This window comes from Silurus aristotelis (assembly GCF_946808225.1).
Source record: "Silurus aristotelis genome assembly, chromosome: 7".
Classification (NCBI taxonomy): Eukaryota; Metazoa; Chordata; class Actinopteri; order Siluriformes; family Siluridae; genus Silurus; species Silurus aristotelis.
In genome coordinates, this window is record NC_139580.1 from 28,271,113 (window position 1) to 28,290,396 (window position 19,284).

The 19,284-nt window shown below is 41.7% G+C and overlaps 2 protein-coding genes across 5 annotated transcripts in view; both read right to left on the reverse strand.

Moving 5' to 3' along the window:
* Positions 1–1,822: 1,822 nt before the first annotated feature.
* On the reverse strand, positions 1,823–4,297 carry LOC310728635 (piggyBac transposable element-derived protein 4-like). The gene is made up of 2 exons (XM_083546372.1): positions 2,475–4,297; positions 1,823–2,379 (listed from the first exon to the last, which is right to left on the reverse strand). Exons 1-2 carry the CDS (start codon positions 3,675–3,677, stop codon positions 1,945–1,947), a joined length of 1,638 nt encoding a protein of 545 aa, XP_083402498.1. The 5' UTR covers positions 3,678–4,297; the 3' UTR covers positions 1,823–1,944.
* A 979-nt stretch (positions 4,298–5,276) lies between these two features.
* The window catches only part of pkp2 (plakophilin 2), a 29,633-nt gene continuing 15,625 nt past the window's right edge, over positions 5,277–19,284 (reverse strand). For 3 of the 4 annotated variants that reach the window (XM_083546276.1, XM_083546275.1, XM_083546277.1), the window contains exons 8-13: positions 18,563–18,733; positions 17,309–17,485; positions 13,799–13,952; positions 13,246–13,432; positions 9,279–9,366; positions 5,277–8,012 (exon numbers count right to left, since the gene is read on the reverse strand). In XM_083546276.1, coding sequence (XP_083402402.1) covers positions 7,944–8,012; positions 9,279–9,366; positions 13,246–13,432; positions 13,799–13,952; positions 17,309–17,485; positions 18,563–18,733 — 846 coding nt within the window. In that variant the 3' untranslated portion in view covers positions 5,277–7,943. The remainder of the gene's footprint in view (positions 8,013–9,278; positions 9,367–13,245; positions 13,433–13,798; positions 13,953–17,308; positions 17,486–18,562; positions 18,734–19,284) is intronic. The other variant, XR_014534289.1, reaches the window with a different exon arrangement.

The following is a 19,284-nucleotide window of genomic DNA, read 5'->3' on the forward strand; positions in this document are numbered from 1 at the left end:
CTCGGTTCATCAGAAGATCGGCGACTCTGAGAGGACACTCCTCTTACTCTTTTATGACCTGCTCAGAAATCAATTCACTTTTTAAATTCAAATTAACAACAGATGTCACAGACATCCAGAATCAAGACTGACAGGCAAACCAGAGGCAGCGGTGGCAAGCAAAGGCACACTGATGCCCTCTGCCCAGTGGTTAGGATGTTGGACTTCTGATCGGAAGGGTGCGAGTTCAAATCCCAGCACCACCAAGCAGAAACCTTAAGATTTTGAAATTGCAAGTTGTTCTAGATGCCATTAATGTGATCTAAACGGCAGGACACGAGTTGGAAATTCATTAGGCATCAAAGGGCCACATTTCTATTTTAAGAATTCTATTCACCAAGACGTTCTTCACTCGCACACCTGACCATGAACCACTAATGGTATGAAAATTAAAAACAAAAAAGGTCTTAATGGTAATCCCACCCCTTTATTGTCTATCCTCAAGGCAGAACTGGCAAGATTACCTCAGGATTTTCTCTCAAATAATTTACCTCAGCATGCTACCTCATTTTATGAATATGTTACCTGAGCATGGTACACATATTGAGATATTATCTAATGGGACACCTGACTTTTGTTAAAAAAAAAAAAAAAAAGGAGACCCAAACCTGTTCCAGTATGACAATACCCCTGTGCACAAAGCCAACTCCATGAAGATATGCTTTACACACTTTGGAGTGGAAGCTCTCCTGCTATTGAGATGTTTGTGTACACCTGAGCATAAGCTTTCTGAACATCCCATTCCACATCTGGTCTCCATTTGCTGTTATAATAACCTCCACTCTTCTGAGAAGTGGTTTTCATTAGATTCGTTCAGCTACAAGCGTGTTAGCAATGTCAGGTATTGATGTAGGTGAGGAGGTCTGGGGTGCAGATCAAGTGAAGAGAAAATGAAATGTTACCGCATTCAAGGACGTCCTATAAAATTGTGCCTCAGATTTTGTGCTAACAGTTTGGGGAAGAAACTCTGGCTGCTAGATCTGCATATATACGCTATGTGAAATGAGATCTTCTGACCTGGGATAAACACAGGACAAATTTATTATAAAAACACCATTTAATAACTATAAGTATCTATGTGAAATGTCACCCAATAGTATATTTTACTGATAACTTTATTACAAAAATATAAAATCAAAATAAATACATTTCAATGCTTTGCTACTTTGTAAAGACATTTAAAGACGGTCATTTTAAGCAAATTTATGTGAAATGGTAACGCTTTAAAGTAAGATTCCATTTGTAACATGAACCAAAGTTAATAATTGCTTTGGAAGTGTTGTTTATTGTTAGTAAATGTTAAAATTAACAAACCCAAAAAATTTTTATGTACTGTGGGGGGGATGTTTTCACTCTTACTTTGGCCAAAACTTTCACTGTATTTCAGCAAATGGGAAGATTTTTGGTGACAAACCTTAATTTAACATCAATTTTGGAAATATAATTTTTTTTTTTTTTTTTTTATAATAATACACTGCCCTTCACTACCCTTTTGTTATGTTTAGGATCAGAACATCCACTAAAATAAAAACTGCTGTAAAAAATAAAAAGCGAATTTTTTCTTTTTTAAATCTGTTATCCTCATTTCTGATCAAAACTTCAGGAATTGCTATTGCATGCCTTATTGCCTGTTTGTGAATACTGCTGAAAGCTGCTGAAAGCTGTAAATTTCCCATTGGGATGAATCTATCTATGAAATGCTCGTCTTTTCTTGATGATAAATCCAGTTTGAAACCACCGTAAAATCATTTTCCATTTGTTCTGTACAAAATCTACCATCAACTCCTGTGAACATAATTTATTAAAAACTAAAAATGAAAGAAAAACCTCAAATAAATTGAGCAATGGTACAAAAATAAAGGATTTATAAAAAAACAAAAACAATGCTTGTTTACAAATGTGTGTTCAGCTTTTACAGCAGGACTCGCAGCATATCACCTGGTGGGCTTTGCAAATGTATTTGCCGCAACAGATACAAGTGGTAATAGTTTTTTTTCTTTGTTTTGTGCACCTTATGCAAAGTCCCCTCTTTATCCCCGAGCTGTTGGTGTCTACTGATGTCTCCTTGTCTGGAGTGGCAGAAGACCGGATCTCTTTTACCAGTGCAGCTGCAAATGGTGAGCGAGGAAGGCGCTCTCTCTTCAACATTTCAGAAGAGACCAGAGCACTTCCCAGCTCTTCCAGGAAACGTCTCCTCCTACAGCGCTTTTTTTTGTTACAGGAGGGCTGCACAGCTTTGAAGATGACGTACGCGTTAGATGCCGAGATGTCAATCATATTCATGAATAATGTTTGTGACCAATGTTTGGCCCTCGTTCTGCAGCTGTAGGTGCTGACAACCTACAAAAGATAAAAGAACAGTCCTTTCATTCTAAAGCTGCACATGGCAATGAGAATATTCATGCACCTAGTAACAAATACGTAATGGCCCATACCTTAGCTAGAGTTTTGAAGACACCCTTACAGCGGTTGTAGTAGGTGAAGATCTCCGGCTTCTTTTTTAGTCCCTCTGTCAAGTCCGCTTGTCGGTGCCTTGTACTGATGAGGACCACGTTCTTCCCATGTTTTGGAACGTAACTCACTGCCGTGGTGTTCTTTGTGAAGGCGAAGATGGAGGAGAAGGGAGCTCGTTCTTTAACCTGCAGCAGCTTGGGTGGCAGCTCTGGGTTATTATTCCTGATCTTCCCAACCAAGGTTTTCTTCTTCTTCAGCAGCTTCTGACCAAGTGAGTAGGAGGTAAAAAAGTTGTCGCAAACGACCGTGACACCCCGGAGTTTTTTTGTCATCTCCAGGATGATATGCTTGCCCTGGTCCACCTCTGTGGCATCGTCGGCCTTTCCCATGTTAACGTCACACTTCCAGGCATACGATGTCGCGACATCGGTGGTCACCCACATTTTAAGACCGTATCCGCACGCTTTTTCCGACCTGCACCTGCCTTTGAATGAAACAAGCTGCTCATCCACTGTGACATCTCTCCCGGGAGTGAATAGGAGGGGAAGGCGTTGCGTCCACATGTCCCACAGGGATCTGATGGGGGCGAGCTTGTCGTCTCGAAGACGTGCCGATGTCTGCAGCTCGTCGTCAAAACACAGGCTTCCGTTAATTTCGCAAAATCTATTGAAAGACATGGTGGCTCTGAAAATCGGACGACCACTGTGACAATTCCACAAACTGCGCTTGGACTCCCCTCTGGACCGGTACACTCCAGCCAAAATCAGTAGCCCCATGTAGGCACGGAAATCCGAGGAGTCCACCGCGTTCCAGTTTTTCACTGTGCGCTGCCCGTTTAGGTTGGTCATTCTGACAACGAGGTCAAGCATCTCCTCTGTGAAAAAGAGGTCGAACGCAGATTCCACGTTGGTGACGCTCGAGGTGGCGTAACCCGTCGGCCCTGGAATCACGCCTGTGTCAGGCTGCACGAAGGGAATCGTCTCCTCGTTGGTGGGAAACCACACCTGGTTGTTTTTCGCAACCCATCCAGATCCATGATCCTCTGATTCATCATAGCTTTCACTTGAAGAAGAGGACGATGAGGATGACGCAACACAATCGGACTCTCCTGATTCGCTGCCTGAGGAGGAACATGACATATCAGGCAGCTCGCTGGAGGGGTCCTGCTGCATGCTCGTTTCCATGACGTCGGTACACGTGAATTGCAGCAAGCAAGCAATCACGGCATCACGTGATCAGCAGGACAGCACGCACGGGTTTAATTCACTCACTTTGTTTAGTTCTGTATTTCCATAAGACGTTCATAAACTTACACACGAGACAGCACGTGCATAAACTTACACACGAGACAGCACGTGCATAAACGTACACGCGCACACTTACTTTGTGTTTACTCCGTGCAGGGGCTGTAGTTCTTAGAGCTGCAGTGCAGATCCTTGTTTTTTTGTTTTTTTTTTGATAAATCAAGGTCGCAAAGATCTCAACATCTACAATAATCCCAATAAAATTGAAACCGCTTCCGTCTAAACTGAAATTAAAAGATTACGTCCCTATTCTGCGCATGCGCACATAACACGCTTCGAACCGCGATATTTCCGCCCGCCGTTTTACTTTCCGCCTTTTCTTTTTCAAATTATACATACCCAAAGCAAGTAAGGAAGTACATACACGATACAGGACAAATGCGAAAAGGAAACGCTTAAACAAAACATCAAACAAAACAACGCTTCCGTCTAAACTGAACCCGCAATGAAGACTGAAAAAGATTACGTCCCTGTACTGCGCATGCGCACATAACAGGCTTCGATATTTCCGCCCGCCGTTTTTTTTAACCCACCACCCCCCTTCTTTTCTATTTTCTCAAATTATACCAATGGCAGGCCGTGCATTTGGTACGTGGGCCTTCAGTGGGGATTTACCCGACTTAATCCACCTCTTAATACCCCCATTATCACGTCACAATTATAGTAACCATCAATACAATGCAAAAGCGCAATATAACAACGCGTGGCATTACAGAGAGAGAGACATGTTCTCATATGGAGGGTGAATACCATTTTACTAAAGCAAGAAACCCAGTGAAGACTCCAAACCTTTTCACTACAACTGCAACTGTGCCACCTACATCATCTGGAGCAGTTCAGAATCTATATTTGTCAAATAACATGGCAAAACCATAAAAATTGTAATTAAATACAACCCACTCACAGAGATGCAGAATCCAATATCCAATCAGGAGACGGAAAAATGCTGACACTATTCTGGGCCAGCTAGCTGCTCTGTGAGGCGAAATTAAAATCTGTTTGTTTAAAGAAACAGGTCCATTGCTGATAGAGACTAAGGTAAAAAGGCCAGCAGTACTGATTGTGAAGGCCCTGGGCAGATTAGATTGACATGGCAGCACAGAGGCTGAAATCTGATTGGACAAAAAAATCTAACATCCACATACACGTACTGGAAGCAATGCAGCCAAAAGAAATGCTACGAAAAGAAGAGAATAAACTGTTGGGAATAAATAATACAAGTTCAGGAAGGAAATATTAGAATTTAGGTTGTAAATGTAGTTCAGTGATTATGATAGTGTTTAGGTGAGCAGAGAAGCCTTTGCTGGCCCAGACGGCCCGTCACCGAATTATACATAACCAAAGCAAGTGCAGAAGTACATTAAAAAAATATATTAGATACAGGACAAATGCGAAAAAGAAATGCTTAAACAAAATGTTGAACAAAGCAACACGCAAATGATAAACAAATTACAGAATGTAAACCTAAAAATAAGCGAAAACGGTTCAACAGGTTTATTTTCTTAACAGCTTTTAAGTTCTTTGAGGATGAAATAGCTTGGATATAGCTTGCTGGACTTACTTTACAAAAACAATGAATATGAGATTTAGCAATCAGTAATAAAACAACAATAATAAAAAAGGTGTTCATCATCTTTGCTGTTTACCTCTCAAATTATAGAAACCAAACAAAACATCCTTAAAAGAAGAGAGGAATCTGAAAGCAAGTTACAATTTGAAAAATATGCAGAGCCGATTCATTTGGGGCGTCACAAAAAGGAACAGCTCGGGTCTATGTCTGACTTGATTCTCTAGATATGCTTTAGCTGCAAAAAATCTATGCAAAAGTTTTAATGAAATTTTCCTCTTTAAAACTGCATAAATTTTTCTTCTTGTTTTCTCGTTATCATGACTTCATTTTCTCATGATCTTGACAAACATTGTTTCCTCGTGATCAGTACTTATTTTTTCCTGTGTATTCGGCATAGAAGCATTTTCTAGGGGCATCATTATGGATTATAACCATAACCATTATTTGCAGCGGGTGCATGAATTACAAGAAAACTCAGCCATTTTATAACATTATGCATTGCTGCTTAGGTCTTCTATAGAAACCACCAACAACCAAGAATGCATGATTATATAGCATTATGGCTGAGCAGTCAATACATTTCGGTACAATTGCAGTCAATGGGACAGAAACATCCACAAACTGTAAATGAGTGAGGAAAAAAATAAAATCTGATGCTGCACCAAAAATAACAATGCATCAAAAGTCAATGTTGTTACTAATCTTTGACATATCCAAGACTGTGATAAAAAGGTAAAAAAGAATATTGATAATAAAAAAAAGCCCTAAAAAATATGAAGTGCATCCTGAATTTACTAAAGTTTTTACTTCATGTTGCTCCAAATGGCTAAGCAGGCTGGAGAAATCGTCAAAACCTCATTGCTGAAATTAACTGGAGCTGCCTAGGACGTCCATGCAAACTTCACTACACATAAATAATACACTAATGTCCTGCAAACATTCCACAGTAAGGGGAAATCTAAGATCTAGAATAATGAGATGACTGACATGCTCAGTGAAGTAAGGAACGTTTCCCTAACCTTTAAATTGTATGAAACTATTACAAAGGAGAACAAAAAGCATTTAAAAACAATAAAAATACAGAACATTATGCACAGATCAGGAAATAGGGCTGGACGTGGAGGCAGAACATCAAATCTGGAGATCAGTAAATGCAGAGAACACGAACTAAGCTGTAGATGAGATTAAAACCGAGATTGCAGCCTTTAAATGTATTCGCACAAGACAAAATCACCAGCAACTTTCCAAGAGACATGTTGATAAATTACTAATTTACTAAATTACGGAATATTTGCCAGGTTCCTAATTGATAGAGTTCTTCCATGCTGCCAACTTTATGTCAACTCGGGATTTTTAAAATAAGTTTTGGAATGGGAAGTAGAGTAAATACAAACCTTGCTGAATGGAACATTAGCATGTTACCACGACAGTATGTTACCCAAGTACATTCCTTGGAAATGGTACCTCAGTATATTACCTTAATATGAAACGGTAGCACATTAACTAGACATGTAAGGTCCTGAGGTAACATGCCTGGGCAACTTCCAGAGGTAACCTCAGTTAATGCCATAGCCATGTTACCTCAATGTGTAGCATAGGCCTGTCATCAAGACATTAAATCAGTAAGTTGCCTAGGCACTTTACCCAAGTACATTACCTCAGTTGGTGCCTAGGCATGTTACATTAGAATGTTACCGTGGAACATTACCTCAGTCTGTTACATAGGCTTGTTACTTTGTCATGTTACATTAATATTTAACAGTGGCACATTACAATGGCATGTTACCTCAGGATCCTACCTCAGGAAGTTGCTTAGGCATGTTACTTTAGCTGGTGCATGGCATGGTACTTGGGTGCGTTACCTCAATATGTAACTTAGGCATGTTACGAAGACATTGCATCAGTAAGTTGACTAGACATTTTACACTAGTATGGTAAAAAGAATGTTCTAGAAATAAAATGTTACCTCAGTACATTACTTTAGTTGGTGCCTAGGAATGTTATCTCAGTATGTTACCTCTCCACGCTACCTCAGTTGGTGCGTAGAAATGTAACCTCAGCATGTTACCGTAGTAATTTGCTTAGGCAAGTTACCTCAAAATGTTACCTTTTAAATCACATTATTCATCTACTCTTTTTTGACCAGATTAAAAGTTCATTCACATTGAACTCTACAGGTTTATTCCTGCTGAAATCTATACAATACAGTTTTTAATTGCCTTTGAGCCATCAATTATTTTTACCATATATAACATTTACATATACAATTTGTGTTGTTTGAATGTAACACACAAATGGTGTTTTTTGGAACATGGTTGCAACGCAACTCCACGGAAGTGCTTATTCGTGTATGCCCAGATGCGGAATGCAGCAGAATAGTCTACAAGCCATCAGAGGTGAAGACACTGATGAGTTTTTCTCAGCAGTAAGATAAGAATACCAGTCCAATTCTACCACCCAAGGAGATGCAATGACACCGGAGCAGAGCCACGGAAGTGCAGCGCAGGAACAATGAGTCTCGACTGGTTATAGCTTAGAATTTCCTTTTGTGAAGTTCTTCCGCCTTCCACTTGAGGTCAGTTACGAGCTGAATTTACCGCCTTCACCGTCCTGTTGTTGACGAAATCTGTCTTCCTGTAACCAGCCTGTAGCATATGCACACAAATTAAACAGTTACACCCACACACCCACACCCACACAGCAAGACAAAAGTTTATAAACATTCTTTTATAAAACAAACAAACCACCTTTTTGCAGCATGACTTGCAGATTGTCTCAGAACCATTATATCATGATACACAGTAAATTATGTAACTTTTGTAAGGTATGTTCCCAAGCACCTTTTTTTTTTTATACATTTGTATATATAGAAAATGTAATTTATTTTTAAATTATATTTCATTAGATTTATTTTTCCTTGTAATCTGAAGCAGACTCTAGCAAAATAATTTCCTCGAGTTCTATTTTTACCTAGCTTTATTTTTCTATACCTAGCCTTTTTTTTTTTTACCTTACCTAGCCTTTACTTACCTAGCCTTACGTTACTTAGCCTTTCTTTACCTTACCTTAGCCTAATCTTAATTTACCGATCCTTACCTTACTATTCTAATCTTACCCAGCCTAACCTTACCTTACCTAGCCATACCTTACCTATTCTTATCTTACCTAGCCATACCTTACCCATTTTTATCTTAGCTAGCCTTACCTATTCTAATCTTGCCCAGCCTTATCTTACCTTACCTAGACTTATCTTACCTAGCCTTACCATACCTAGCCTTTCTTTACCTTACCTAGCCTTACCATATCTTACCTAGCCTAATCTGAATTTACCTAGCCTTACCTTACCTAAACTATTCTTATCTTACCTAGCCCTACCTTACCTATTCTTATCTTACCTAGCCTTACCTTTCCTATTCATACCTTACCTAGCCTTCTTATCTTACGATACCTTACCTAGCCTTACCTTACCTATTCTTACCTTACTATACCTAGCCTTTCTTTACCTTACCTATTCTAATCTTACCTTATCTTGCCTTATCTTACATTACCCAATCTTACTTTGCCTTGCCTTGGGTTCTTGATATGATATTTTGATATTGTATGTTGACATCGATATGATATTGATATGATATATTAAATCATTCCACCCTTAATTGCACTAATGTAAAACCCTGCGGTTTTACCAACCTTTAAAACTACTTATTTTTATTATTTCCTTGATTCCATCTCAAGTGAAAAGTATTCTGTAGGTCTTAAATTGGAGAAATCTTGGTTCAAGAAAGAGCCCAGAATAAATCAATATGGACCAGATTCCAGATGCACCAGTTGTCCTAATATAACACATTTGCAATATATAAATACAATATACTTGTTCATATAAAATAAGTGGCTTAAACTTTAAACTCACTGACCTTCTTGTAGCTGCCATGAAGCTCAGAATGTCTCCAGAGTGTGTGCAGGAGAACACTAGCAGCCTGGCCAGCATTTGTAGATCCATGCCTACACAGTGACAAAAACAGACAAACAATAAATATACATTTAGGCTTAGGGATTAATTATGGTACACTAATGTGAAACTGTTTGTTCTGTTGCCTGCATTTTAATCATTAAGAAGAGAGTTGTTTTCAGCAAACAGATCCCTGTGATCTGAGATGAAGAAAACAACAAGCATTGCATTTGCATTCATGGCCTGGAGCATAAGAGAGTTTTGACAAATAGCAGATCTTTTTCACTGATTTCATATGAGCTGCAGAAGTTGGCACTGTTCAACAGCAAGTCTGATGTGTGTAACAATGAGTATGGAAATCTCTGACACCAAAGACAAGACAGATTATTTGGGAACTCTTAACCTGGAGTTCAGCAATGACATGAAATCAACATAGCTGCCTACAGCATGAACCGTAAACACAACACTTTTGAAACCAATCACTGGATAGCCATAGCTATATTTAGACAGATCACTATATTCATTCCAGAGTGAAATTTAACACACGTTTTTGCATGTTAAAACTGTCACTCATCATGGTTAGCTAACTCACTTGGTGCTTAAAAACAAATATTGAGGGGTGTGTTTTTCCAGCACTGTAGCTGCAACACCATTTCAAACCATGTTTATTTTGAAGCAAGACAATGGATAATTGTGGACAACTGACCGTAAGATTAGTGTGTTTTTTTTAACGTTCCATTCCACATGTACTTCTTATTTGCTGTTATAACACTGTGGGAATTTACAGACTGCCTCAACCCAGATTCCACACCAAGATAAATCGGAATGAGTTCATCCACAAAAAGGCTTCAATATAACAAAAGTATTTATGTAGTTGTTCCTAACACACCATTAGGGTTGCACAAGCCAGTTCACTCTTAGTGTCGGTCTCAAGCCTGGATAAACAGGGAGGGTAGTGTTAGGAAGGGCATCCAGCGTAAAACATGTGCCAAATCAAATATGCGGATCAAAAATAAGAGTTTAATACCGGATCGGTCGATGCCCGGGTTCCCAACAACCGCCACAGGTATCGTTAGCCAACAGGGTACTGGTGGAAATTGGGCTACTGTTGGCTGAAGGAGTAAAAGGAGAGGAGGAAGATGTATACAGAGACAGCAGGAAAAGGAGAAGTGTAGGAGAGTGGAGGTTCGGGTTGGTACTTTAAATGTTGGCACTATGACTGGTAAAGGGAGAGAGTTAGCTGATATGATGGAGAGAAGAAAATTAGATATGTTGTGTGTTCAGGAGACCAAGTGGAAAGGCCAGGAACATTGGAGGTGGGTTTAAACTGTTCTTTCATGGTGTGGATGGAAAGAGAAATTGTGTAGGGGTGATTCTGAAGGAAGAGTACAGTAAGTGTGTAGTGGAGGTGAGGAGAGTTTCTGATAGGGTGATGAACGTGGAGCTGGAAGTTGAAGAAGTGATGATAAATGTCATCAGTGCTTATGCTCCACAATTGGGCAGTGAGATGAAGGAGAAGAAAAAATTCGGGAGTGAGTTAGATGGAGTTGTAGATGGTGTACCTACAAAAGAATGATTGGTGATTGGGGCATGTAGACTTTAATGGGCATGTAGGTGAAGGGAACAAAGGTAATGAGGAGGTGATGGGTATGTGGAAGGGCAGATGGTGGTAGATTTTGCTAAAAGGATGAAAATGGCAGTGGTGAATATTTATTTTAAAAAGAAAAAGGAACATAGGGTGACGTATAAGAGTGGAGGAAGGTGCACACAGGTGGACTATGTTCTATGTAGGAGATGCATCTGAAAGAGATTGGAGACTGTAAGGTGTTGGCAGTGGACAGTGTAGCTAGACAGCATCGGATGGTGGTCTGTAGGGTGGTTTTGGAGGCGAAGAAGAAGAGGTGGAGAGTGAGGACTGAAAGAAGAATAAGATGGTGGAAGCTGAAGGAGGAAGAGTGTAGTGTGAGGTTCAGGGAAGAGGTCAGACAGGGGCTTGGGGGTGGTGAAGAGGTGCTGGATGACTGCAGAAGTGATAAGGGAGACAGCTAGAAAGGTACTTGGTGTGACATCTGGAAATAATAAGAAAAACAAAGAGACGTGGTGGTGAAATGAGGAAGTGCTGGAGAGCATAAGGAGAAAGAGGTTGGCAAAACAGAAGTGGGATCGACAGAGTGATGAGAAAAGTAGGCAGGAGTACAAGGAGATGCGGCAGCAGGTAGAGAGGGATGTGGCGAAAGCCAAGAAAAAGACATATGAAGAGCTGTATGAGAAGTTGGACACTAAGGAAGGAAAAAAGGATTTGTAGCGATTGGCCAGGCAGAGGGACCGAGCTGGGAAGGATGTGCAGCAAGTTAGAGCAATAAAAGATGGAGATGGAAATGTGATGACTAGTGAGGAGAGTGTGGAGGGAGTTGAGCAGCTGATGAATGAAGAAAATGAGAGAGAAAGAGAGAGAGCGAGAGAGCGAGAGAGAGAGAGAGGGTTTGATCATGTGGAGATGGTAAAGCAGAAAGTGAGAGCAGCAATGAAGAGGACGAAGAGTGAAAAGTGGGTTGGACCAGATGACATACCGGTAGAAGTATGGAGATGTTTAGGAGAGATGCAGTGGAGTTTTTAACCAGATTATTTAACAAGATTTTGGAAGGTGAGAGGATGCCTGAGGAATGGAGGAGTGTGCTGGTACCAATCTTTAAGAATAAGGGAGATGTGCAGACCAGCAGGAACTACAGGGAAATTAAGTTGATCAGTCACACCATGAAGTTATGGGAAAGAGTAGTGGAAGCCAGGCTGAGAGATAAGGTGACCATCTGTGAGCAACAGTATGATTTCTTACGACAGGGTGCCGAGAGACGAGTTGTATTGTATGAGGAAGTCAGGTGTGTCAGAAGTATGTGAGGGTGGTGCAGGACATGTATGAGGACAGTGTGACAGCAGTAAAGTGTGCAGTAGGAACAACAGACTGGTTCAAGTTGGCGGTTGGACTGCATCAAGGGTTGGCTCTGCGCCCTTTCCTGTTTGCAGTGGTGATAGACAGGTTGAACAAGGTCAGACACGAGTCTCCATGGACCATGATGTTTGCGGATGATATTAATTTGTGGTGAGAGTAGGGAGCAGGTTGAGAAGAGCCTGGAGAAGTGGAGGTACACGCTGGAAAGAAGGGGAATGAAAGTCATTAGGAGTAAGACAGAGTACATGTGTGTGAATGAGAGGGAGGGTGGTGGAAGAGTGCAGTTGTAGGAGGAAGAGGTGGAGAAGGTGGAGGAGTTCAGGGGGGACATGGGGTATATCAGTAGGAGAATGCTGAGGATGGAGCCACCAGGAAGGAAGGAAAGGAAAAGGGCCAAGAAGAAGATTTATGGTTGTGGTGAGGGAAAACATGTAGGTAGTTGGTTTGAAAGAGGAAGATGTAAATCAGGAATCCAAATATAACTGTGTGCCTCAGAACGTGTGGTAACAGCATTGGAGATTAATTGGCACAGATTGTTGATTGCTGGAACTATAGGCCGATATCCAATACAAATCAATAGTTTTTCCGGATCGTGTCTGGTGCTGGAGCAGCTGAGAAGGTCCACGGTCACTATACAGGAGGAAAGCAGTCTCTATATAGTTTATATTGACTATGTGGTCAATATTTTTTCCGGCTTCTGGCCCGCTGTCATTAAAAGAGCGGCCTCTAGAGGCAAATTGCTGATGCCACATGCTGTTGATTTTGACGTGTGATTGTGTGCTACATCTTGTCTGTTAGTTCGTAGTGCATCAACTTCAGTTAACAGATAAAATTTAAATGAAATGAATGTAAAAATTGTATTATCAACCATTACCCATCATCAACCAATAGTGGATTTTACATTTCTCTACGTTGTGTAACCATGCAAAGCCACGTCATATTTTTTTTTATGTTCATGTTTTTGTCTGATATAGAGATGCACTACCTCTCTTTGCTGCTGATTTTGATGATCCTTGGAAGGATGCCGTTGTTGAGGACAGTGCGGGCATTGTGTAGGGAGGCCTGGCTCAGGTTGTTGAGAATCTGACAGACAGATGTGACCTCGGCGGTCCGCGGTCTGTCCGTGTCTGAAGTGTGAAGCATCACAACCAGCTCGGGCAACACCTCGTTAACTAGAGAGAAATCAATACCATTAATGCAATGTTTCAATTTAGACATGATACAGAAAATGTTTCTGTTCCAAAAACTGGAATAAATGCAAGCACTCTTTGGTTACTGTGCGACGCTCTGTGTTGGTCCCTCACATGAAATCCCAATAAAATAAATATTTAAAGTTTGTGGTTATAACGTGACAAAAATGTGGAAATGTTCAAGGGGTATAAATACTTTTGCAATGCACTATATCAAAGATCATGGGTAGACAGACAGATATATAATTTTATATACATAATCTTCAGATCACCAGAAAATAAAGAAATAGCCCACAGTCTTTTGGACTTCCACAGACTGTGTGTGAGCGATGTAGACGAAACGCTTACTGATATCAGAATGGAGCTCTTTGTAGCGTGACAGGTTTTTGAGCAGATAAACGGCAGCTCTCTTCACATCGTCCTCTCTATCCTGGAGCACCTTCTTTACCTGCTGCAGGCCTCCTTCTCTCTGTATGATGGTGTGGGCCATGGCTTGTGACACCTGAACACAGTGGAAAAGGGTTAGGGTCATAAGAGCAGAACACTGGAGCCCGAACTAACCTGCATTTAAGTCACTGGAAGATCTTCAAGTGATGAGAACCAGAACAGTCTTCTTCTTTCGGCTGCTCCCATTAGGGGTCGCCACAGCGGATCATCTGTCTCCATACCACCCTGTCCTCTACATCTGCCTCTTTTACACCAACTACCTGCATGTCTTCCCTCACCACATCCATGAACCTCCTCCTTGGCCTTCCTCTTTTCCTCCTACCTGGTGGCTCCATCCTCAGCATTCTTCTACCAATTCATGTCCCTCCTCTGCACATGTCCAAACCATCTTAATCTCGCCTCCCTCACCTTGTCACCAAAACATCCTACATGCGCTGTCCCTCTAATAAACTTATTTCTCATCTTATCCATCCTCGTCACTCCCAACGAAAACCTCAACATCTTCAGCTCTGCTACCTCCAGCTCCACCTCCTGTCTTTTACTCAATGCCACTGTCTCTAATCCATACAACATCGCAGGTCTCACCACAGACCTATAAACATTCCCTTTCATTTTTGCAGATACCCTACTATCACAAATCACTCCTGTCACTCTTCTCCACCCACTGCACCCTGCCTGCACTCTTTTCTTCACTTCTCTAACACACTCTCCATTACTTTGCACTGTTGAACCCAGGTATCTGAATTCCTCCACCTTCTCCAGCTCTTCTCCCTGCAACCGCACAACTCCACTGCCCTCTCTCTCATTCACACACATGTACTCTGTCTTACTCCTACTGAGTTTCATTCCCCCTCTCCAGTGCATATCTCCACCTCTCCAGGCTCTTCTCAACCTGCTCCCTACTCTCACAACAAATCACAATATCATCCGCAAACATCATAGTCCAGGGAGACTCCTGTCTGACCTCGTCCGTCAACCTGTCCATCACCACTGCAAACAGGAAGGGGCTCAGGGCCGATCCTTGATGCAGTCCAACCTTCACCCTGAACCAGTCTGTCGTTCCTACTGCTGTCCTCATACATGTCCTGCACCACCCTCACATACTTCTCTGACACACCTGACTTCCCCATACAATACCACAACTCCTCTCTTGGCACCCTGTTGTACGCCTTCTCTAAATCCACAAATACACAATGCAATTTCTTCTGTCCTTCTCTATACTTCTCCATCAACATTCTTAATGCAAATAAGGCATCTGTGGTGCTCTTCCTCGGCATGAAACCATACTGTTGCTCACAGATGGTCACCTCTTCTCTCAGCCTGGCTTCCACTACTCTTTCCCATAACTTCATGGTGTGACCGATCAACTTAATTCCCCTGTAGTTACTGCAAGACTGCACATCTCCTTTATGCTTAAAGATCGGTACCAGCACACTTTTTCTCCATTCCTCAGGCATCTTCTTACCTTCCAAAATCCTGTTAAACAATCTGGTCAAAAACTCCACTGCCATCTCTCCTAAACATCTCCACGCTTCTACCGGTATGTCATCTGGTCCAACCGACTTTCCACTCTTCATCCTCTTAATCGCTGCTCTCACTTCCTACTTACTAATCCTATACACATCCTGCTTCACCAACTCCACATCATCCAACCTTCTCTCTCTCTCTCTCTCTCTGATTTTCCTCATTCATCAGCTGCTCAAATTACTCCCTCCACCTTCTCAACACACTATCCTCACTAGTCAACACATTTCCCTCTCCATCCTTTACTGCTCTAACTTGCAGTACATCCTTTCCAGCTCAGTCCCTCTGCCTGGCCAATCGGTACAAATCCTTTTCTCCTTCCTTAGTGTCCAACCTCTTATACAGCTCCTCATATGCCTTTTCCTTGGCTCTCGCCACATCCCTCTTAACCTGCTGCCGCATCTCCTTGTACTCCTGCCTACTTTTCTCATCACTCGGTCTGTCCCACTTCTGTTTTGCCAACCTCTTTCTCCTTATGCTCTCCTGCACTTCCTCATTCCACCACCACGTCTTCTTGTCTTGCTTTCTATTTCCAGATGTCACACCAAGTACTTTTCTAGCTGCCTCCCTCATCACTCCTGCAGTAGTTGCCCAATCATCCAACACCTCTTCAACACCACTGAGCCTCTGTCTGACCTCTTCCCTGAACCTCACACTACACTCTTCCTCCTTCAGTTTCCACCATCTTATTCTTCTTTCAGTCCTCACTCTCCTCCTCTTCTTCTTCGCCTCCAAAACCATCCTACAGACCACCATCCGATGCTGTCTAGCTACACTGTCCCCTGCCAACACCTTACAGTCTCCAATTTCCTTTAGGTTGCATCTCCTGCATAGCACATTGTCCACCTGTGTGCACCTTCCTTCACTCTTATACGTCACCCTATGATCCTCCTTCTTAAAATAAGTGTTCACCACTGTCATTTTCATCCTTTTAGCAAAATCCACCACCATCTGCCCTTCCACATTCCTCTCCTTAAAACCATACCTACCCATCACCTCCTCATCACCTCTGTTCCCTTCACCTACATGCCCATTAAAGTCTGCCCCAATCACCAATCATTCTTTCCTAGGTACACCATCTACCACTTCATCTAATTCACTCCAGAATCTTTCCTTCTCCTCCATCTCACAGCCAACTTGTGGAGCATAGGCACTGATATCATTTATCATCATCCCTTCAACTTCCACCTTCACGATCATCACCCTATCAGAAACTCTCTTCACCTTCACTACACTCTTACTGTACTCTTCCTTCAGAATCACCCCTACACCATTCCTCTTTCCATCCACACCATGATAAAACAGTTTAAACCCACCTCCAATGTTCCTGGCCTTACTCCCTTTCCACTTGGTCTCCTGAACACACAGCATATCTACCTTTCTCCTCTCCATCATATCAGCTACCTCTCTCCCTTTACCCGTCATAGTACCAACGTTTAAAGTACCAACCCGAACCTCCACTCTCCTACACTGCTCCTTTCCCTGCGTCTTTGTAGACGTCTTCCTTCTCTCCTTCTCCTCCTTCAGCCAACAGTAGCCCAATTTCCACCGGTACCCTGTCGGCTAACGATACCTGTGGCGATCGTTGTTAACCCGGGCCTCGACCGATCCGGTATGAAATTCTCATTTGTGATCCGCATATTTGATTTGGCGCATATTTTACACTGGATGCCCTTGCTAACGCAACCCTCCCCATTTACCCGGGCTTGGGACCGGCACTAAGAGTGCACTGTCTTGTGCATCCATAATGGCTGGGTTATGAGAACCAGAACAGTAACACTATATAATCCAATGAGGGGTTACAGATGTAATTTCTTTATCTTATTTACATTATATAGGAATAATTTTTGTTCATACATACATAGTAAAAAAAAAAAAGGCCTTTACCTCTCCGTTTCCTGCGGTCAGGTTCTGCATGCCTCCTATAGCCGCCTCCTGCGTGAGCTGCCGATTGCTTCTAGCAAGTAGTGACAGGTACATGCGGATGGTGATGCTGCTCCACAGCCACTCCACACCGCACGGGTTGCACTTCTCCTCCAGCTGAGGGAATTCAGACTCCGAGTGCTAGAACACCCGGTGACAACAACAACAACGATAAACTTTCTCTACATATGTTGATGTACCAGTGCTCAACTTGGATCCCACTTCAAGAACATTTTGAAAATGGGACTTTGAGAATATACAACCTCTTAATCGCTATTCAAAATAACTAATCTAAATATGCAGGTTCTCCAATCGTTGAACACTTATAGGCTCTGGCACGGAGGATGTCGTGTGGGATCTATAATGATCTCAGATGTTGAACTATTTTTTTGCTCAGGAGCACCTGGTTCTTCTGACCGTATAAGACAGTAGAAAGGACATCAATCATAATCGCACACTCCGGTGCTCATGGTATTGCTCACTTTTCAGTGTTCTATATCGTTTAAGATTTATAAATCACACTCTTGATATCACCGAAATGACGATGGGTTCCGGTTTTGAGTCTGGTTCCTTTCAAGGTTTCTTCCTCATACCATCTAAGAGAGGTTTTGCCACAGTCGCCCCAGGCTGCTCATCAGGGGTTAATAAATATAACTCATTTACATAAAAAATATTTTTTTTGCACATCCTATAAAGCTGCATTAGGACAATGTCCATTGTGTAAAAAAAAAAAAAATTAAATAAATAAGTGCTACAGAAATGACCTTGATAATACACACATCTAGAAACTAATTAACGTTGGAAATTGTGAACGCTTTTGGGGAAGCACGACCAAAACCAGAAAACTTAAAGAAGACCTGTGAGAGCATGCACTCGCTCAAACTCCTCACGCAGAGAACTCAATTTATTATTCGAAAGAGAAATTTGATATGCATGTGCTACACTTTACAGCTCAAAAGTCCCTGAGACAAACTGAAATCGAGTGCATGTGGAGTTACTCCACATCGGATTCTTCACGCTTCTCCTGTTTCCTACCACTGCTCACAAACATGACGGTAGTTAAATTGGTAACTCAACATTGCCATATGAGTGTGTGAGCACATGGAGCCCTGGCATGACTCTGGCATGTATTTTGCACAATATCTAAAAATGAACTGCACACAAAACTCTCTTGGGTTATTTCTAGTCTGAGAGCACAAAAAAAAGAGAAAGACTAACATTGTCTGCTTCAGTTAATTTGGCGTTTCTTATAACCAAGCAGCCGGGTCTCTGGGTCTCGGTGGCTGTGCTCTGTCTGGACTCCTGCACCACGGGCCTGCTCGCCTCAGACACCTCACACTCGAACTGGTAGGTGAGGTTATGCAAGATGCATACGCAGTTTTCTAATGCCTAAAAAGGAGAATGCATTTGTAGATATAATATATAATATATATAATATACAGAAACGTAGTATAACTGAGCGCCGCATCACAAATAGGAATCTAATACAGTAAGAATGCAGAATGACTGTCATAACTAAAGCAAGAAAGAAAATCAAGACATTTCAATAAGTCTCCTTTCACTGCAGCCACAGCTACACCACCCCCAAACAACATCCCTAGCAGAAGCATCGATATTAAGAGCTGTGTTTCTGTGCATTAAGGTTTTCCTGGAGATTTGAAACAAAGCTTGTTTTTGTCTTTGTCTTTGTCTTTGTCTTTGTCTTTGTCTTTGTCTTTGTCTCTCTCTCTCTCACACACACACACTCACACACTCACACACTCACACACTCACACACTCACATACATACACACACACACATATACGTATGTATGTGTGTGTGTGTGTGTGTGTGTGTGTGTATATATATATATACACACACACACACACACACACACACACACACACACACACACACACACACATATACACACATACATACATATACACACATACAGTGA

Excerpts from the sequence above, each read along its gene's own strand:
- LOC310728635 (XM_083546372.1), bottom strand. The coding sequence starts at position 3,677 with ATGGAAACGAGCATGCAGCAGGACCCCTCCAGCGAGCTGCCTGATATG. Across the intron at positions 2,380-2,474 it reads TCTTCAAAACTCTAGCTAAG|GTTGTCAGCACCTACAGCTG; the intron begins GTATGGGCCATT and ends TATCTTTTGTAG.